This window comes from Gopherus evgoodei, chromosome 1 (genome assembly GCF_007399415.2).
Source record: "Gopherus evgoodei ecotype Sinaloan lineage chromosome 1, rGopEvg1_v1.p, whole genome shotgun sequence".
NCBI lineage: Eukaryota > Metazoa > Chordata > Testudines > Testudinidae > Gopherus > Gopherus evgoodei.
This window is the reverse complement of record NC_044322.1, coordinates 362548132-362570793: the sequence shown is the minus strand read 5'-3', so window position 1 is coordinate 362570793 and position 22662 is coordinate 362548132. Positions and strand designations below refer to the sequence as shown.

The 22662-nt window shown below is 43.4% G+C and overlaps 1 protein-coding gene across 1 annotated transcript; it reads right to left on the bottom strand.

Moving 5' to 3' along the window:
* Window positions 1-298: 298 nt before the first annotated feature.
* On the bottom strand, window positions 299-12156 carry TSGA13 (testis specific 13). Its single transcript, XM_030554413.1, has 5 exons — window positions 12103-12156; window positions 8475-8681; window positions 6895-7010; window positions 4389-4501; window positions 299-495 (listed from the first exon to the last, which is right to left on the bottom strand). Exons 1-5 carry the CDS (start codon window positions 12154-12156, stop codon window positions 299-301), a joined length of 687 nt encoding a protein of 228 aa, XP_030410273.1.
* Between the last annotated feature and the right edge of the window lie 10506 nt (window positions 12157-22662).

The window sequence follows — 22662 nt, the reverse complement described above, 5'->3', positions numbered from 1 at the left end:
AAATAATTCGATATAAGCCTAATTGCTGACTGCTGTCATAACAGTAAATAAAGATAGAACTGACAGTGCCCCCTTCTAAGGCAATGTTCATAGCCCAACAACTAATATTTTGTAATGACCCTTGTTCTTGGTCCCACAAACATGTATACTGCAGCATCATTCTCCACCGTAACCCCCAAATCATGCAACCTCTGTTAAAAGGTGTCTTTGCAGGGGCCAGCTGAGCTTTTGGGGCTCCAGAACGTTTAGTGGTCTGATGGCTGCATTCATCCAAATAGCAGTGACTCAATGAAAGGCTTTATTTGGAACTATCTACAAAAGAACTGCTTACTACCCACTTTGAGACTTTCCCATACTTGAAGCTGTTTTCCCCTGGTACGTTGACAATGGGCTTTGCTTCAAAAAGAGAGGAAAGAGTTAATGGTTCCCACTGGCAGCTTGTTTCTCTTGTGGGCTTGCTGTTCTTTCTTGGAAGGGATTGCACTTCCTTTGTATCTACAACAAAGCACAGGGTGTTTCAGAGGGAGACAGAGTATAGAAAAGGCTGATATACAGGGTGGCTCCTCTCTTCTCCAAATTATACAGAGGTATATTTTTAATCCCTTTCCTCCCCTCATATAAACCCCAGAGGGAGTAGTTTACAACTGGAGTCAAGAGCTTTCTGTATGCAGACAAACTGGAGTTGCTTAAATATACCAACCAATAATGCTTTGTTGGGGACACACATTTATATGAGCCTTTCAAAATTCTAATCAACGTTTATCAGCCCAGGTTCAAGCACTACTTCCCACCTTCTACTGTGCTGTCTGGGGAGGGCAGTGGAAACAAAGGTGTTCTTTCCTCGGTTAAAAGAATCAAATTCAAAGTGACTGAGTTGAACTTGGCAAGGCTGGGTAACACACAGAACTAGCATCGAGGTAGCATACAACTTTTTAGCCATGTTCCCATGCTACCAGTGAGGGTTAAAGTCTCTTTTCTACTATTCCATCTGTCATAGGTACTTATATGACCCTCATTAAAAAAGTATGAGTGCCTCTCAGTCTTCAGTAGAATCATAGAATATCAGGGTTGGAAGGGACCTCAGGAGATCATCTAGTCCAACCCCCTGCTCAAAGTAGGACCAATTCCCAACTAAATCATCCCAGCCAGGGCTTTGTCAAGCCTGACCTTAAAAACCTCTAAGGAAGGAGATTCTACCACCCCCCTAGGTAACCCATTCCAGTGCTTCACCACTCTGAGTGAAAACATTTTTCCTAATATTCAACCTAGACCTCCCCCACTGCAACTTGAGACCATTACTCCTTGTTCTGTCATCTGCCACCACTGAGAACAGTCTAGAACCATCCTCTTTGGAACCCCCTTTCAGGTAGTTGAAGGCTGCTATCAAATCCCCCCTCATTCTTCTCTTCTGCAGACTAAACAATCCCAGTTCCCTCAGCCTCTCCTCATAAGTCATGTGCTCCAGTCCCCTAATTATTTTTGTTGCCCTCCACTGGACTCTTTCCAAGTTTTTCACATCCTTCTTGTAGTGTGGGGCCCAAAACTGGACGCAGTACTCCAGATGAGGCCTCACCAATGTTGAATAGAGGGGAATGATCACATCCCTCGATCTGTTGGCAATGCCCCTACTTATACAGCCCAAAATGCTGTCAGCCTTCTTGGCAACAAGGGCACACTGTTGACTCATATGCAGCTTCTCGTCTACTGTAACCCCAAGTCCTTTTCTGCAGAACTGCTTCCTAGTAATTTGGTCCCTAGTTTATAACAGTGAATGGGATTCTTCCGTCCTAAGTGCAGGACCCTGCACTTGTCTTTGTTGAACCTCATCAGGTTTCTTTTGGCCCAGTCCTCTAATTTGTCTAGGTCCCTCTGTATCCTAGCCCTACCCTCCAGCGTAACTACCACTCCTCCAAGTTTAGTGTCATCTGCAAACTTGCTGAGAGTGCAGTCCACACCATCCTCCAGATCATTAATGAAGATATTGAACAAAACCGGCCCCAGGATTGACCCTTGGGGCACTCCACTTGAAACAGGCTGCAAACTAGACATGGAGCCGTTGATCACTACCTGTTGAGCCCAACGATCTAGCCTGCTTTCTATCCACCTTATAGTCCAATCATCCAGCCCATACTTATTTAACTTGCTGGCAAGAATACTGTGGGAGACCATATCAAAAGCTTTGCTAAAGTCAAGGAATAACACGTCCACTGCTTTCCCCTCATCCACAGACCCAGTTATCTCCTCATAGAAGGCAATTAGGTTAGTCAGGCATGACTTGCCCTTGGTGAATCCATGCTGACTGTTCCTGATCACTTTCCTCTCCTCTAAGTGCTTCAGAATTGATTCCTTGAGGACCTGCTCCATGATTTTTCCAGGGACTGAGGTGAGGCTGACTGGCCTGTAGTTCCCCAGATCCCCCTCCTTCCCTTTTTTAAAGATGGGCACTACAGTAGCCTTTTTCCAGTCATCCGGGACCTCCCCCAATCACCATGAGTTTTCAAAGATAATGGCCAATGTCTCTGCAATCACATCCGCCAACTCCTTTGGCACCCTTGGATGCAGCACATCCGGCCCCATGGACTTGTGCTCATCCAGTTTTTCTAAATAGTCTCGAACCACTTCTTTCTCCACAGAGGGCTGGTCACCTCCTCCCCCCCGTGCTGTGCTGCCCAGTGCAGCAGTCTGGGAGCTGACCTTGTTTGTGAAGACCAAGGCAAAAAAAGCATTGAGTACATTAGCTTTTTCCACATCTTCTGTCACTAGGTTGCCTCCCTCATTCAGTAAGGGGCCCACACTTTCCTTGACTTTCTTCTTGTTGCTTACATACCTGAAGAAACCCTTCTAGTTACTCTTAACATCTCTTGCTAGCTGCAACTCCAAGTGCGATTTGGCCTTCCTGATGTCACTCCTGCATGCCTGAGCAATATTTTTATACTCCTCCCTGGTCATTTGTCCAATCTTCCACTTCTTGTAAGCTTCTTTTTTGCGTTTAACATCAGCAAGGATTTCTCTGTTAAGCCAAGCTGGTCACCTGCCATATTTACTATTCTTCCTACACATCGGGATGTTTTTTTCCTGCAACCTCAATAAGGATTCTTTAAAATACAGCCAGCTCTCCTGGACTCCTTTCCCCCTCATGTTACTTTCCCAGGGGATCCTGCCCATCAGCTCTCTGAGGGAGTCAAAGTCTGCTTTTCTGAAGTCCAGGGTCTGTATTCTGCTGCTCTCCTTTCTTCCTTGTGCCAGGATCCTGAACTCAATCATCTCATGGTCACTGCCTCCCAGGTTCCCATCCACTTTTGCTTCCCCTACTAACTCTTCTCTGTTTGTGAGCAGCAGGTCAAGAAGAGCTCTGCCCCTAGTTGGTTCCTCCAGCACTTGGACCAGGAAATTGTCCCCTACACTTTCCAAAAACTTTCAGTTGACGGGGAAGTTGTAGGCCTTGGGGCCTTTCTTGGCAAGAGTTCTGGTTATTAGGTGCATGGGTTTGTGCTTCTGAGGAACTTAGGCTGGGATCTGAGCTTGAGGAGATCTAGTGGGAGCTTTAAGATAAGGAGTCTGGGATTTGAGGAGGGGAGAATCAGAGGAGGGCAGGTGTGGGATGGAGACAAGGTGCATACTTACTTGCCAAGGGAGGCCACAGGGCCCAAAACTTCCCTATTAGCTGACTTGGACAGTAATTTGATATAGCTTAGGAAGGAAAATATCTAGGGAGCAGCACCATTTGAAGGTTGGAGGAGCAGCAACTGGTCTGGGAGGGAAGTGGTATCTTCAGGAGGAATTAGCCGTATCAGCTTGATGTTTGCAAATAAATTGACATTACTGCAATACATAATATGCTGGACTACTTCTTGCATGGCTGAAGAGAGATGTGGCTTATCAAACACTGTACATTTAAGCAATGGAAGGGGGGAAATGAGCCTGTGGGTTGGCATATGCACAGGCATCGGTACTGGTGCTGACATAGCACAAGGGCTGCTCTTCTCATGGTAGTTTACTTTCTGGACTGTGGATAAAACCAGAACAAGAGCAGCTCTTAGATACATCAGCTCCTTAAATTGCTCCTGTGAAAAATGTAGCCACCAAGAACAAATCCTGAACACAGCTACTCAGCTCTGGTTGTGTTTCTGTGGAAGCCAAGTGCATCACCTTACTGTAATGATTCAGTAATCTCTTCCTCCTTTTTAACAGAGGAGAGTTGGATAGTCAGAGCATCTATCATACTTTCCTCTCCTCCCACCCAGACATGATCCATACCTACAAATTGTGGGTGGGGAGGGAGGGAAGTGGCTTCAGTAGATACTACTGAGCATGCTCAGTCTATGTGAGTATGCTCAATACAAGCCAAGCAGCAATTCTGGGTGAGGGCATGTGTGGTACCTTCTTACCTAGTCTAGGGAAAGCTTGAAAGTGGAGATGGGGGTACAGCTTTAGCAATCGCCTCTCAGCACAGCTTTTGGAAAACTGTCCTTCAGTCTTGAAATCAGTGTCTGTGGAAAACCTGCTGTTTGGAATGGAAAAACTTATTCAGAAGAGCTGCACCAATTTATGCTTGAAGATCTCTGTAGCAAGCCCAAACACGACATGGCTCAGTAAATGATATTGCTCTAAGACAGAGGTCCACCAAGTGTGGGGTGTAGCCCCCTAAGGGGGTAGGGAGAAACCTTCAAGGGAGATACGACGGGGCCTGGGCCAGCCACCACGGAGGCAGGGAGGGAGTGCCACTCAGCCCTTCCCTGCCCCCAGCTCTGCTCCAGCTGCATCCCCAGCTCCTGGCCCCCCACCTGACCCCATCCCCGATGTCAGTGCGGCCCTTTCTCAGACCAGGAACAGCCTCCAGCCTTGGCTGCAGCTTCATTCCCAGCCTGGGGCTGGGGCTGGGGGCAACACTGGGAGAGGAGCTTCACCTGGCCATGTGCCTGGCTTCTGGCCTCCAGCACAGCCCAGCTGCAGCTCCACTCACACCCCTGCCTTCAGCCTCAGTCCCACTCCCGGCCCCAGACCCACATCTAGCTGTGGCCCCAGCCTCGGCCTCCATTATCCCCGCTTGTGTCCTCCCCGTGAGCCGCGGTCCCAGGGAGGCTGGGGAGGGGCATGAACCGGGGAAAGTGGGGGCCCAACCTGCAAAAGTTTGGGGACTGTTGCTCTAAGATGAAGCATAACCCAATGCAAAATTCCTCTAGTGCATTAAGGGATAGCAGCCTACTACTGCTGCCAGCCAATGGAGTTATTCCTTTAGCTCAAGTGCCTGCGGTGCTGAAAGTCCCTAGTGGAATCACTGTTGACAACCCATCTGGGGGTGGGCCTTGCACCACAGAAATTGTAAGTACCAGAAATTGTGCTGTAGAAAACAATACTACACTAGGTCCCAATGATATAAGAATGCAGAGCTTGGATGTAATAACGAACCATGCAAACAGGGCCAAAACATATGTGCAGAATTGTTCTCTTTGGCCACCTTGAATCATGAAAATAATTTTTTGCTGATTAAATTTAAACACACACATTTCATCTTCAAAACACTTTTTCTCCCTCCTCCATGATAGCTTAGAGCCTTGCTACCTGTACCAGGCTCACCTCCAACCTGAGAGTCATTGGAACAATGAAAAGAGTCACACCCTACACACTACTGCAATGATATTTGTACAACTGTGCCTTGTGAGGTATCATTTGAAAACGAACATCACACTGGTCAATAATATCATTGTGGGATATGTGTGATGATGCTACATATGGAGTTATGGATGTCCTCTGATTTTATGTTTTAAAGTCTGTATTGAAACAGGACTGTCCAGATCCTGAATACAAATGAAGCCGCATGACCAGTAACAACGGAATTACAATTTACCTAGGCAGTAAGTAGAACCATCAACGTTCACAAAGCGGTTTGGGAGTCAGTATGTCTAGATCATAAAGAATTGTGTATTTGCTTGGCTAACCAGAGTGATCATCAGGCAGATGCAGTGAAAGCATATTTACATAAAAGGTAAACAAAGCCATCAAGTGGCGAACATAATGACTCAGCTATTAATGGGGGATGGAGACTGCACCATAAGGAAGCCTTCCTGCTTCTTGAAGCAGGGTCTCATGAACTTTCAAAGAGATACTTTTCAAAGGTTTACTGGACTATAAAGAGAGGGGCAGTGAACCCCTAAGTCATCTTTCACTTAAGACGGCAAGGGAAATCGGCACCTCATACTTCTGTGGAAGGTCCTGACTGATGGATAGTCAGCCATGGTGGACCAAGAGTAATTGATGGTCAAAACCATTTTATCAAAGACCATACCTTGCTAGATTGTTTTAGACTATTAAATGCAGGTTTTCACTCTTAGTTCTTTTATTTGGCATCATTCAACCTATGTCCTGTCAGGAATAAATTTTGTTTTATTTTAATCTTAACCCCACCCCCCCCCTGCAGTACTGTGTTTGAATTGAAGTGATTGTTAACTCCAGCTAATGTGGCAAGCTGCTGGGTATGGTCTCTTTAAAGGAGCAAACAAACCTTATTATTTCTCTGAGTGGCTGAGGAGAGGTCTGGACACTTCAGGGTAGCTGGTTTTGGGGAAATTCAGGACTAGGGGTGGGTGAGTGTTGGGTTCACTTGACTAGTAATAGGCAGAGACCAGCATGTGGCTGTAGTGTAATAAGCAGGCTGATTGAATCAGAATTAATGAACCATGGGTGCTTGTCACACAGACACTTAGCACATGCTTGTATGCTGGCGGGGAGCATCCAGACTAGTGAGCTAGAGCAGCAGAGCATTTTAAAGCAGCTAGGGATACAGGGTAGGTAGTGACACAACCTCTCACTGGTCTGGATTGCACCTCAACATGTGACACCATGTCACAGAACTGACAAGGACCAGCGAGCAAAGAAACGGGGCATTGACTTCACCTGAACTGGAGTGATTTCCCAACATTTCCCTCAGCAAAACATGCGCCTGGTCCAGTCAGCTGGTTCTGTTGTGTCTTCAGTGGGGGTAAATGAAGCTGACTCCTGGCATCGATCCCCTTTGGGAGAAATGGAAAAGAAACAAGATCTGCCTACATGTAGGTTGCAAGGGGAATCATAAAAATTGGCCCGTAAGAGGAAAGGCAAATGCCTTGCAGTCAGCAAGGAGAACTTAAGAAGGTCATGACCCAGGGAAGAGAAGGTGTGTTAAGCAGGAGTCTCTCAGAGAAAGTAAAAGCAAATACAGTGAATGCTCAAAGGTGGAGAGCTAAAGAGGCTGAATTGTTATAAAGACAAAGATTGTGTATTGCTAATGACAACCTCAAAAATAATAGTCAGACTGCCAAAAATCATGAGATTTATTTATTTTTAAATCTCATGGTTTCAAGTCAATGTTGAGTTCTCTTTAATCTGTCTTCTGGTTTCTGAGCCTTTGGGGGTACACTTGCTGCATGTTTCTAAGCTTTTCATTTGCATCCATGAGGGCTTGAAACATGTTTTGAAATATGAAGGTTGAGATTCTTATGTAATTGTACGAAGCGAGGAGCTGGGGCATTAAGAAAAACACCAGATATTTGAGACTCTTGACAAAACTGAGGATATTTCATTCCAACTCCTTGTCTACATTTCTGTCTAACACCACATGCTCAGTTAAAAATTCCTGGCACCTTTACGGTGCCTTTCAGACAAGGATCTCAGGCCCAGTCCTCAAAGGTATTTAGGCATTTAATGCCTATTGAAATCAAAAGGAGTTAGGCACCGAAATATTTTTGAGGCTCTGGGCCTCAGTGCTCTCCAACCAAACCACCAGTTTTACTCATTTGCTCTCTCTTGATGACCAGTTCATGCAAACATTTGAACCTGTGTGTTGTTCACAAACTGGTCACTTAGACTATTTGCTATTGTGGTATTTGACTGCTCACCTACATCACATGGTGTTGTTCCTGCTCCCGGATTGGAAGACCATATGCAAATAAATAGGCAGAACGTGTACATGAACAAAAACCTGGTCATGCCAAAATTCATGAACAGCAAATGAAAACAAGCATTGATGTGGTGAAAGAGAAAAAGTGCTTGGAACGTTAGTGTTTGCTCGCGTGCGCGCACACACACACAGATACAACACACTGTATACATTTTTACTCCTAGAGGTGGAAGAGGAAAAGAAAGAGGTATGGAGGGTAGTGTTGTCTTACCAGTTAACTTTTGGGAAATACTCAGATATTATGCTGGTGGGAGCAATATAAGTACCTAAATATTTATGTTTAGCTGCATATCAATATTATCTCTATTTTACAGATGGAGAAAATGAGGCACATTAGATTAAGTGACTTATAAATACCATTAATTCCCAATGTGACTTTTGGCAAGACTTGATCCCAAGAGCCCTGACTACCCATTCTCTGCTCTAATCATTGGCTATTATTACTTCTTCATCATTAGAGGGGTTGCAGCTTTGAAGTCTCAGCATTACAAGGACCATGTCCCTTCCCCATTTAAAAATTAGCAGTTAAATGTTTTACCCTTCCTAAGTGCTCTTTGCAGAAAAACTTCATAGGGGTGTCCTTTCTGTGACTGGAATTCAGGTCAGGAAGGGGATTATTAGTTACGATCAGTGTTGTCTTGTCTTGATTGAACTCTGAAGATCTGCACATAAGTTTGACGGATCTCTTGCGGCCATCGAGATAGTCTTGAAATTTAGTGTCGCTCAGTGGCACAAAGTACTTTGCCTGTACAGGGGCAAAGTGGGATGTTAGAAGTGCCATGTCCATGTATCCCAGGATATAATTGCTATTAAACTCAATGAAAACTGCATTTCAGAAAAAACTGCTCCCCACTGCCAGACAGAAATGAAGCCATGGTGATACATACAAACATCACACATAAGAAGCCACTAACTGCCTCCTTATAGGTGTCTATGTTGTACCAATTGTATTAGAGCAGTAAAAACGAGCAGGATCTTATTAAAGGGGACAAGGCAAAGATGCCACATTTATTATTATAACAATTTATGACTAATAACTAATATTTTATTTCTTATACACACACATTATACCTATTACCTATATACACACACACACACACACACACACACATTTACATTATATCTAATACCTATACACACACACACATTCACACACACACATCCACATTCATTAGGTGTTCTGCAGCTGCTGCATAGTTACCAGTCCTGAAGATAGCTTAAGTTCATGGCTTGATTTTGCAGCTTGGGTTCGTAGCTTGTGGCGGCTAACTGGCCAGGAAAGCTGGGCACAAGGCTGAGCTGGATCTCTGTTGGGCAGGCACCGATGTTCTTCCATGTTGGCAGCAGAATGTTACCCAAAGTCTCTCATCTCACCCTTCTTTTTTATAGGCTTTTAGTTTGGATTCAAAGTCTATAGGTCTTGCTGTGTCACGCTGCCTCTGGGTTTAGATTGATTACCCATCAATGGCAGGCGTGACTTTCAGCCTTGGACCTGGCTTTGATCTTCCTTCTGTTGTTCTGTTGTCCTTTTCTTTTTAGGGTGGATGCTTCTTACTTTGTTTAGGGCTGTTGTCTAGGTCTTCAGCTGTTGGTATTTGAACTTTATCTCATCAGGAAAGGCTGGGGCTGGAGGTTGATTCCATCATCCATACATACCTCATTCACACATCTAAACTAAACTAATAAGATTACAGCAGGGTTTGCAAAAATGAAGGTTGGAGGAAGCTTTTACAAAATGGAGTGAGTGTTTTAAAATGGGGTTTGAATTACAATATGGAACAGAAGTTACAGTGTAGGCAAGTGTAGTGAATGGTGAACAGAAGTTACATTAATAAAACAATTTCATTTATCAGTTCTACATCTAATGACCCCCAATAACCTCCACATCAGTGTGAAGGGGGAGGATCAGCAGGGTTTGAACCTCAGAACTTTAGTACTACAGTTAAGCATTGGAACAAACTGCCGAGGGAGGTTGTCGAATCTCTGATTGGAGATTTTTAAGAGCAGGTTAAACAAACACCTGTCAGGGTTAGTCTAGATACTGAGTCCTGCCTTGAGTGTTGAGTACTGGACTATAAGACTTCTTGAGGTCCATTCCAGTCCTGTAATATACAGCATAGACCACTTGAGCTAAGGAAGAAACTCCCTCCAATTAGTAGAGGGGAGACACATCACATAGATCCTGGATCAGGGGAGCAGACTACAGTATTCAATACTATATGTGAGACAAAGGTAACATCCAACAGTGTCAGGTTGGCTTTGAATATATTAAGCTTGACTTACACAGTTATATTTGCTGCAAGAAGTTACAAGGTGCTTTCCATCTCTGGCATAGTAACTCAGGCAGGAGTTCTACCAGGCTGTCCTGATCTATTGGCATAACATGAAGAGGTACATGAAACTGTCCCGGAAGAGATCAGTCCAATGATTCCTTCTCCAGGAATGCACATTGTATCTCATGTACCAATCCATATGCAGGAGATCTCACCTTTTAGGGCATCTTCATCACTTTTTACTTCTTATATGGACTATAAAGTAACATCAAATTCAGTGCTATGGAGCAAAGTAATGTCAGCCATCATGGAAATCAAGTATCTCCTTCCTCTCATGTCTTATTTCTAATTTTTTACTGCATTCAGTACTGGTGAAAGGCACTAGATTGAAAGTCTTGGAGATTGAGTGGTATATCCACAGAAGAGGAATATCATAGGCAGTGGCAGTGTGAGCTCCCTCCCTTGCCCAAACCCTGGCTTACAGCTAGAGGAAAACCTCTGAAGTAGCAATGAAATAAGCCCTCAGAACTTGGAGCCTATGCTAAAAATGCCAACAAAGAGGCTACTTAGTATCAACAGTGATGATGATGTTCATGATGTCAACAGGTTTCAGAGTGGCAGCCTTGTTAGTCTGTATCAGCAAAAAGAATGAGGAGTACTTGTGGCACCTTAGAGACTAACATTTATTTGGGCAAAAGCTTTTGTGGGCTAAAAACTTTATTGGATGCATGCAGTGGAAAATACAGTAGGAAGATATATATACACAAAGAACATGAAAAAATGGGTGTTGCCCAGGGGTGAAAGTGAGCCACTACGGGCCGGTACTCCGTTACCAGTAAGAACCCGCACCGGCCCATACCCAGCCCACATTAAAGCGCTGCTGTGGCAGCACTTTAATGTCCCTGCCCCTTTTGCCTCTCTTGTTCGGGGCCCTGCCGGTAGGCTCCGTACCAGCAGGGCTGCCAACGGTGGCGGGAGGGGGAAGGGTTAAATGTTAAAGCTGCAGCGCTTTAACGTCTTTGCCCCTTTTGCCCCCCCCAGCTGCTGACGGGCATGCAAAGGGGGGAAGACAAAGGGAGCAGTTGCCCTGGAGCCGACAATTTAAAAGGGTCTGGGGTTCCAGACACTGCTGCCTCTACCACAGCAGCAGTGTCCAGAGCTCCAGGCCCTTAAATCAAGACAGGAGCCGCAGGCAGCGTGGTCCAAGGGCTGGCTGGGGGATGCTGACGCCCCCCCCCCAGCCCTTCCCCTTCCACCTGAGGCCCTGCCCCTTCTGGGGGCCAAAGCCACCTCCCTGTACCGGTAAGTGTCCTCAGTTACTTTCTCCTCTGGTGTTGCCATGCCAACTATAACAAGACTAATCAATTAAGGTGGGCTATTAGCAGCAGGAGAAAAAAACCTTTTGTAGTGATAATCAGGATGGCCCATTTCCAACAGTTGACAAGAAGGTGTGAGTAACAGTAGGGGAATTCCCCTACTGTTACTCACACCTTCTTGTCAACTGTTGGAAATGGGCCATCCTGATTATCACTACACTTTTTTCTCCTGCTGCTAATAGCCCACCTTAATTGATTAGTCTCATTATAGTTGATATGGCAATACCCATTTTTTCATGTTCTCTGTGTGTGTATATCTATATCTATATCTATATCTATATCTATATCTATATCTATCTTTCTACAGTATTTTCCACTCCATACGTCTGATGAAGTGGGTTTTAGCCCACAAAAGCTTATGCCCAAATACATTTGTTAGTCTCTAAGGCGCCACAAGGACTCCTTGTTCTTTTTTATGATGTCAACACTTGCCCAGGGAGAATAGGACTCACAGCAATAGGCTTGAATTTTAATGCTCGTATAGAAAGTAGTGTTGGTTACAAAGTGGTTCACTTACCAGTTTGGGATGGTAACAATACTGCTCCTCATTTTGTAGAAAAAACTGGCTCATGTTCTTCTAAATCAAACTATGAAATTAAATAACATCATTTATTATCTGGATCTCAAAATCCCTCTTCCCATCAGGCAGAGCAGTGCTAGTATGATAGCCACTATCTTAGAGAACAGACAGTGGATTTTACCAGGGACTCCAACACAGAAAACATTAGCAACTACAGCTTGAGCTATAGTCAATATTTTATAGCTGCTAGTTGCAATGATTCATATCCTCTGTGGATCAGGCAGAGCGGGAGATCGGTAACACACACTCCCCAGTAGGCTACATTAGCCTCTGTGGCTACAGTGTTCAGCCGGCCAGGCTAGCAGTGTAAACACATCCACCTAAATTACTGCCAATGGTCAAGAAATTTTTCTTCTGTTTAAGAAAACCACTTTATATTATGGTTCCATTAATAAGAAGGTGATACATGGGTGACAAATAATTAGATATTTAAATAAATGTTTAATCAGTTGCTATAAATTGATAGACACCAACAGATCAATAGGTTGCTTATAACCGCAGCTTACACTTTTTGGCTCCTTCTTTCCACTTCCCTATCTGGAGGTGGAGACTTTTATAGCCTTCTTACAAAATTTATGATTGTATCCCAGACTATTATCCAGATTGGTCTCTCTGAGGTTTATTTATATCTGGTCCATCTATTAAGTCATTGATCTCCCCCTTGGTTGTCTTCTGTCCACAACTATTGCAAAAGCCATCCAACCGATATAGCTCTTAGATTTCTTCTGGATGTGACATATTCATAGACTCATAGACTCTAGGACTGGAAGGGACCTCGAGAGGTCATCGAGTCCAGTCCCCTGCCCTCATGGCAGGACCAAATACTGTCTAGACCATCCCTAATAGACATTTATCTAACCTACTCTTGAATATCTCCAGAGATGGAAATTCCACAACTTCCCTGGGCAATCTATTCCAGTGTTTAACTACCCTGACAGTTAGGAACTTTTTCCTAATGTCCAACCTAAATCTCCCTTGCTGCAGTTTAAGCCCATTGCTTACCAACATAGCCTATCTTCCCTCAACTTGTCTTCAGTTGGAGCAACTTGCATTAGGCCCCTTACAAACCTCATTTTGTTTCCTATTATGGAATGTCCAACCATTTGACCATTTCAGCAGAGGAGAGCATACTGATTGCTTTTGTAGCTGGCCAAGTCTCTGTTCCATACATTAAAATAGAATGTATAAAACTGTAATTTGACCTATCTTTTAACTTTATTGGCATTTTTGTCACAGAGAACTGTGATCTGCTCAAGTCATTTGCACCAAGAAGCTTTAGTATAATGCCGGGCAGCTCTGAGGAAGGCATCATTGTCAGCAACCATTGATCCTAAGTATTTAAATTATTTCACTCATCTAAGCTCTTCCCTTGTGATATCTTTTGGAGGCATCCTCTATAACACCTTTGACTGATGTATAAAACCATCTAACGCACCGCCGCCCCCGCACACACACACTACTCATGTTGGTACCAAACTTCAAAATGTGCATTAACCATTTATTAACCCTTTATAAACTATTTAGAAATGGAAACTTAATATAAAGTGTGATCAAATCTTCTGTCTAAAGTTAAAATTTTCCCCTCATCATATTTTACAAACAATATTTACATGGAAATGGATCTGTTTCTTTGCATTTCATCTACTTCTGCCTATTATACTATAATCTTACATTTATATAACATCTTTCGATTCAAAGGATTTCAAAGCACTACACAAACTATATATGTCACAATCATTTCACTCACCATGTAGGTATGGCCACCTCTGTGGTGTAAGGTGGTAGCTATTTAACTGCACATAGCAGTTTAGGACAGTAAGGGCTTGTCTACATTACCCGCTGGATCGACGGGTATCTCTTGATCCAGCAGGGGTTGATTTATCCCATTTAGTATAAATCAACCGCTAAGCACTCTTATGTCGACTCTGGTACTCCACCAGGGCGAAAGGTGCAGGCGGAGTCGATGAGAGAGCATCAGCCATTGACTTACTGCAGTGAAGACATTGTGGTAAATAGATCTAAGTATGTCGACTTCAGTTACGTTATTCACGTAGCTGAAGTTGTGTAACTTAGATCGATTCTCCCCCCCCCCCCCCCCGCCCCTCAGTGTAGACCAGGCCTAAGTGTAGAAGAATGCAGTAGGAATATCTGAAGGCTAATGGTAACTACCCAAATTGAAATTTGGCCAGGACACCAGCATCAAGGTGCATGCTCTTGCAAAAAGGCCAACAGAGTAAATCCAAATAAAATAATTACAAAATATTTATCACAACTGTTGTGCACTCTTAAAGAGTTGCAATGTTTTACCCCACCTATGGAAGGTACATATTGATGGATGAATTTAATTAATCCCTATATGTAGAAACTGGAAGCAGATTGTACTGGAGGGAGAAAAAAATTATAGACCTAACAAGAGTTGTGCCCAATATCACCTCAATCGCTTGCTTGTATATTTCTATCTCCTCTCCCATCCTTTGCCTTTTTTGACTGATTAAATTTAAAGATCTTCAGGACAGGAAATTGTCTAATTATAAATCTGTGAAGCACATATCACAGTTCAGGATGCAATGAAACAAACATAGCTGAGAATCACTGATCTCATGTCACATAAGGGTTAATATTTTCAAAAGTGCCTCAGTGTTTTAGTAGCCTTAATCCCATTGAAAGTTAGTGTAACTGATGTAGTTTATAGTTGGTTTGGCAAGATAGAAGATGTCATAGACAGATTGTTAAGGGTTAATGTCTCTTCTACCTGTAAAGGATTACAAGCAGGGAACTGGACACCTGACCAGAAGACCAATCAGAAGACAAGATACTTTTAAATTTGGGTGGAGGGAAACTTTTATGTGTGTTCTTTGTCCGTTGTGTGTTCTCTTGGACGGTCTCAGAGACACCAGATATTACTACAGGCTCTCTAAGTTTCTTTTCAAATAGTAAGTAAAAACAGGCAGTTTAGGCTTTTTGATTGTTTTACTCTATTTGCAATTGTGTATCTGGCTGGTTAACTTTTATATGTGTAGTTGTCCATTTTGAAAATGTTTATGGCTAAACCTGATGCAGATTGGATTCCAGGAGGTGACTTGGAACATTGATTACCCTCCTGTGCCCTTTCTAAATCAGGGATTATGATGTTCCTGTACCATCTTTTCTTTGGACCTTGAGGACAGTGGTGAGATAACATCTGCTAGGGGTGAGAATCAAGAACTCCTGAATTCTTATTCCAGCTTTGCTAGTGGTTTATGGTGTAATCTTGGATAAAGTCACCTAACTCCTCTCTGCCACCATATCTCTCTATCTGTAGGAGGATAATACCTACCTCATCAACGTGTCATAATTAGTTAAGATTGGTAAAGCACTGATGGCAGGACTAGTTGGAACACATGAACCTGCAGGCAGAGAGTGGAGGATAGAGAGGGACATGGACTGACCTTAAATCATATTTCCTTCATCAGTATATCACCACAGTGTCTAAAAACTGTGGAAGAGGAATGATGATGCAGTGAATTAGGGCACTAGTTTAGGACTTGGCAAACCTGTATTAAATTCCCTGCTTCCCACAGAAGTCCTGTATGACTCAATGTCTCTGTGCCTCAGTTTCACATCTGTAAAATGGGGAAAATAGTTCTGCCCTACCTCATAGGTGGTTTCAGGATAAATACATTAAAGATTGTGAGGTGCTCAGATGCTACTGTGATGGGAACCATGTACAATAAGGAGGATAGATAAGGAGCACTAGTTTACACTACTCTCAGGAAGGCAAAACATGACTTGTAGAGTGGCTGTTTCTCATACCTGTCCACTCCCTTCTTCTGTCTCCCCGACCCCCAGAGTACATAGTCTCTTCTCCAAATGGTGCACAGCTGAGCTCCAGCATAGTGGCTGCAGGGGCCAGTGCCTGCTCACACAATATCCATTGAAGTGCCTGAGTAAGGACCGGGTGGGACTGGCCCCTTTGCATTTACTGTGCACTGCAAAGTGTCCACCACACCGTGCAATGGCAAAACCAGCTGCATTTTAGCCACATTAGGTGCTCCAACCAAAGGACAATATGGCTGTTTTAACAGTCTTTGGCCTTGTCCAAACCAGCCAGCCCTTGGTATTACCCGGGATGGCCTCAAGCAAGTTTAAAGTGTGTGCAAATGGGCTAGATTCTGCCAGTGTGAACACAGGGAATAGGGTGACCAGCCAGCAAGTGTGAAAAATTGGGACGGGGGGGGGTAATAAGTTCCTATATAAGAAAAAGCCCCCATAATCTGGACTGTCCCTATAAAATCAGGACGTCTGGTCACCCTAACAGGGAAGGAGGCTTCCCTGGTAGAAAGAAGCTGCAACTTCCTCATAAATAATAAGCCAGCAAGACCCAGAAAGTGGTGATACTGGCTAGGATGAGAGCAGAGAACACGCAGGTTCAGGGCATTGCCTCAGCAGCATCCACCGGCAAGGCTCAAGGAGCCCAGATCAAAAATGAAAGCTAAGCCATGAGAGAGGACAGCAGCAAGACTACCTGCTTTCCCTCAGGGTGAATCCAGCTGCTGGGGGTTCATGCAATTTACAGTTCCCAAGATAGGTGGGGCTATCCACTTCTCTCTAACAATAAGTAACATGTTGCTCCTCACCTGCTGGTCAAACAACACTGAATGGGCATTGAACAAGGGTGTATTTCAGATGTTGCCCCTTTAAAAAGAAGCAGTTGGCCTGTTGGGGTCTGAAAGTTCATTCCATGGCAGTTTGAAATAGCAGCTGAGCAGTTCAGACAACAGAGGGAGGAGCAAAAGATCCAGAGAGAAAAATAGGGGATCACGGGAAAAGAATTAAGAGGGGAAATAAGAAAAAGAGAGAGAACTCAGTTGTTGAGAAACCAATTGGATGATTAGTATCAGAGGGGTAGCCATGTTAGTCTGGATCTGTAAAAGCAGCAAAGAATCCTGTGGCACCTTATAGACTGACAGACGTTTTGGAGCATGAGCTTTCGTGGGTGAATACCCACTTCGTCAGTTGCATGGATGATGGAAGGTGCAGAGCCCAGAGAGAGATTTGAAAATACAGTGGAAGACCAAGGGAAAAGGGGGAACAGAAAAAGAAAATGTCTATTGAGGGCCAAATTTTGTCTTCAGTGTAGACCCCACTTAAGTTAACAGTTACACGAGGGTAACTGACAGCAGAATTAGATTATACTTACTTGGATTTACTCGTTTTTCCTGGCACATTTAAATAACTTTGCTGCTCCTTTTATTTTTAAAGTCTCCCATAACCCTGTATTTTTAAAACAGAAATGAGCACCGCTGAAAAGTACCAGATTGCCAGCTCTGAAGTCCTATATTTGTCCATGGAATATGGACAGGCCCAGGACGCAGCGGTACAAGCTTCCTCATACTATTTCCCAACCAACCTCTAGGGAGGAGGAAATATTTCATACTAGGCATTGGATTTTATGCCGGGAAAGCCACTAAAGAGGCCAAAAAGTGTCTGTTGTGTTGCTGATATTTGCCATTGTGCTGGGGATGCAGACACGTGCCTGGAGGCAATTGAACGAGAATCTCCAGTGCATTTATCCTGTTTTTAGGTAATGCAAGCGTAACATAAGTCACTGCTGCGTCTCTGACTTCCCATAGTGGCTGAAGCACATAAGTGTTCATGAATTTGATTCTGGCTTTGAGCTGAGGGAGAAAAGAGCCTTTTAGATCCAGCTGTCCCAGGTTCAATCCCTGCCTCTGGGACCTCCTCCAGGGGTATCATATTATTACGCAAGGCAGAGACCTCAGAGCCTGGGGGGGGAGGGGTGTTTTGACTCTCTCGCTTGTTTACTCCGAGGCAGAATGTTGCACCCAGAAGTTTCTATGACAGTTGGAAGTGACAGTTCAAGTCCCACCTGCAGGGGGCAGTTCTGAGCCAAGCTTGCTCCTCCTGGGTCTACCTAGCACCAGCACGGCGTGCAATGCCAGCAACATTACCTCAGAATATAGGGATAGTTGTGACCAGTTTATTTCATGCTGGCTTCCAGGCCAAGATTTGCTCACTAATATCCCAGTCTGGTGGTAGGCTTCATGCATTGCTATCAACGGCGGCTCCAGGCACCAATGCACCAAGCGTATGTGTGGGGCGGCAACTGCAGGGGGCGCCCTGCCGGTCCCCGTGAGGGCGGCAGTCAGGCAGCCTTCGGTGGTTTGACTGCTGGACGTCCTCCAGTCCCGTGGATTTGGCAGCAATTTGGTGGCGGGTACGGGACCGGCGGGTACGGGACTGGCGGACCTCCTGTAGGCAAACTGCCGAAGGCTGCCTGACCACCGTGCTTGAGGAGGCAAAAAAGCTAGAGCTGTCCCTGATTGCTATTTCCCCAGAAGCTCCAGCCTTTGATACAACAGTGTGGGAAACTGATTAGGATTAAAATTTTGCCTGATCCTGGCACAAGGATTCCTATGTATTAATTCTCTACACCCATTGCTTCCTGCTACTCAAAATAATGCAATTGTGGACAAAGCTTGTGATGTTAGGAGGAGACTTGGTCCTGGAGCCAGCAGCTTCAGACCTTTACAGCATCACGTTTTCATGGGAAAAAGTAGTAGATATTGATTATGGCCTGGGCGTGCTTAGATAAGAATGTAAGAATGTCTGTAGTGGGACAGACAAAGCTGTTGCAAAAAAAAAGTGAACATCATTCTGGGATTTATTAGCAGGGGTGTTGTAAGCAAGACACGAGAAGTAATTCTTCCGCTCTACTCCGCACTGATTAGGCACCATATTTCAGGAAAGCTGTGGACAAATTGGAGAGTCCAGAGAAGAGCAACAAAAATGATTAAAGGTCTAGAAAACATGACCTATGAGGGAAGATTGAAAAAATTGATTTTGTTTAGTCTGGAAAAGAGAAGGCTGAGGGGCGACATGATAGCAGTTTTCAAGTACATAAAAGGTTGTTACAAGGAAGAGGGAGAAAAATTGTTTTTCTTAACCTTTGAGGATAGGACAATGTGATTAAATTGCAGCAAGGGAGGTTTAGATTGGACTTTAGGAAAAACTTCCTGTCAGGATGGTTAAACACTGGAATAAATTGCCTAAGGAGATTGTGGAATCTCCATCAGTGGAGATTTTTAAGAGCAGGTTAGACAAACAACCTGTCAGGACTGGTCTAAATAATAGTTCTGCCATGAGTGCAGGGGACTGGACTAGATGACCTCTCAAGGTCCCTTCCAGCCCTGTGATTCTATGATTTTGGGGGCCTCACTGTTTTATTTTAAACTTGGCTTCTCATACTAAGGGAAGGATTTGGAACTGAAATCATTTATTGCTATGGAAAAGTAAGAATTTACCTTATAATTGCATGATGGATGTGAATATACATTTGAATAAAGGTAGAACTTTAACAAGATTTGAACATGCTGACTTCAATAACAAGGCTGACCATTACCCACTGAGTGTGTCATCAAGTGGACTACACTATATGGCAATCTGCAGGCTTCTTGTATTTGTATTGAAAAAAACCAAGGACAAATTAAATGTACACAAAGCTTATGACACTTCAGGTATGTCCCTTAATAAGAGGAACGTTCATGCAGAATTTCATATCAATGAGACTGAATTACTAAAATCACAAATGGAATAAAGTTTGATTTTCAATCTCAGGGCAAACTTCATTGGAAGTAGAACCTCAAGACTCAATGAGTATTTGAATTAACGTGGAAGCATCAGACAGAATTAGTATAGTACTGATATATGCAGTGTAGTTATAGCCATGTCAGTCCCAGGATATTAGAGAGACAAGGTGGGTAAGGTCATGTCTTTTGTTGGACCAAATTCTTTTATTGGGAGACACAAATTTTGAGCTGCACATTTAGCTGTGACGGTTGGTGTTCCTTTCCCAGGCCCGAAGAAGAGCTCTATGTAGCTCAAAAGCTTGTCCTTTCACAGACAGAAGTTAGTCCAATAAAAGATATTACGTCACCCACCTTGTCTCTATAGCAGTGATCATCAAGTAGAGTGTGTGTACTGCATGAAGACTGATGTCAATGCAAGTAATTACACTATTGATTAATTCAACAAATTAATAAATGGGTCCTGCTAGTAATGTTCTAACAGCAATAATGCAAGTCTAAAGAATTTGTGTCCGCCAGAAGCATTAGCTGAAAAGGATTTCATTTTAGACAGTCTTTCATGATTAATCACCTTAACAACCACACTAATTATTTCCTATCAATGGAGGAACAGCTGGTGAACAGGGTCTCCTTAGTATTACAACCGCAGTGCTGATGAGCCGGGGAGCTGTGACATGCTTTAAGTATATTTTTTGTGGAGGGCAGGGCAATGATGTCATGAGTGCATGCTGTGTGGACACCCCACAGTACAATGGAGCTTTGTTGAAGGGAGTAGAAGTAATGTGCTTGATGCTAGTGGCAATCTTAGTAGGCTATGAGTTTAGAGTGACAAAGAGCCCTGTGGCACCTTATATGCCAGGTCTACACTACCCGCCGGATTGGCGGGTAGTAGTCGATCTATCAGGGATCGATTTATCGTGTCTCGTCAAGATGCGATAAATCGATCCCTGAATCGATGCCCATACTCCACCTCGGCAGGAGGAGTAAGCAGAGTCGATGGGGGAGCTGCGGCTGTCAACTTACCGCCATGAGGACGGCCAGGTAAGTCGAACTAAGATACTTTGACTTCAGCTATTCGCATAGCTGAAGTTGCGTATCTTAGATCGATTCCCCTCCCACCCCCCATCTAGCCCATAGACTAACAGATGTATTGGAGCATAAGCTTTCATGGGTAAATACCACGCATGCATCCGACGAAGTGCGTATTCACCATGAAAGCTTTTATGCTCCAATACATCTGTTAGTCTATAAGGTGCCACAGGACTCTTTGTTGCTTTTTACATATCCAGATTAACACAGCTACCTCTCTGATACTAAGAGTTTAGAGACACCTACAGGCTAGATGGAGAAACCAAGATACCTCATTTGGTATAAAGCTCTAAGTATGGGCTGACCTCTCTTACACTTTTGTCTGTCATGTGGCATCCATGCAACTCTGCAGCGGAGCAGAGAGATTTTTTTTTTGAGTTATGTGATAAGAGCCTTATTTCTTCAATAATTTTGCTATGCCTAATTTGGGATGGAGGTGTTTTCCCTGGACAATTGACTATATATCTTAGGGCTGTCAATTAATCTCAGTTAACTCATGCAATTAACTAAAAAATTCATCGCAATTAAAAAAATTAATTGTGATTAATTGCACTATTAAACAATGCCAATTGAAATTTATTATATTTTTTCAGATGTTTTTCTACATTTTCAAGTATATTGATTTCTATTACAACACAGAATACGAAGTGTACAGTGCTCACTTTATATTATTTTGATTACAAATATTTGCACTGTAAAAATGATAAATAGTATTTTTCAATTCACCTCATACAAGTACCATAGTGCAATCTCTTTATCGTGAAAATGCAACTTACAAATGTAGATTTTTTTTGGTTACATAACTGCTCTCAAAAACAAAACAATGTAAAAATTAAGAGCCTACAAGTCCACTCAGTCCTACTTCTTGTTCAGCCATTTGCTAAAACAGACAAGTTTGTTTACATTTACAGGAGATGCTGCTTCCTGCTTCTTCTTTACAATGTCACCCGAAAGTGAGAACAGGTGTTCGCATGGCATCTTCGAAGCCGGTGTTGCAAGGTATTTATGTGCCAGATATGCTAAACATTTGTATGCTCCTTCATGCTTCAGCCACCATTCCAGAGGACAAGCTTCAATGCTGATGATGCTTGTTAAAAAAATAATGTGTTAATTAAATTTGCGACTAAACTCCATATGGGAGAACTGTATATCTTCTGGTCTGTTTTACCTACATTCTGCCATATATTTGATGTTACAGCAGTCGCGGATGATGACCCAGCACGTTTGTTTTAAGAACAGTTTCACAGCAGTTTTGACAATACGCAAAGAAGATACCAATGTGAGATATCTAAAAATAGCTATAGCACTCGACAAGATTTAAGAGTCAGAAGTGCCTTCTAAAATTTGAGAGAGATGAGGTGTGGAGCATGCTTTCAGAAGTCTTAAAGCAACACTCTGATACAGAAACTGCAGAACCTGAACCACCAAAAAAGAAAATCAGCCTTCTGCTGGTAGTATATGACTCAGATGATGAACATGAACATGCATTGGTCCACTCTGCTTTGGATTGTTACTGAGCAGAACCCATCATCAGCTTGTATGCATGTCCTATGGAATGGTGGTTGAAGAGATGAAGGGACATATGACTCTTCAGCATATCTGTCACGTAAATATCTTGCGATGCTGGCTACAATAGTGCCATACAAACACTAGTTCTCACTTTCAGGTGACATTGTAAACAAGAAGCGGTCAGCATTATCTCCTGCAAATTGTAACCAAGTTTGTTTGTCTGAGCAATTGGCTGAAGTAGGACTGAGTAGATCTGTAGACACTATAGTTTTACGTTGTTTCATTTTTCAACGCAGTTATTTTTTGTACATAG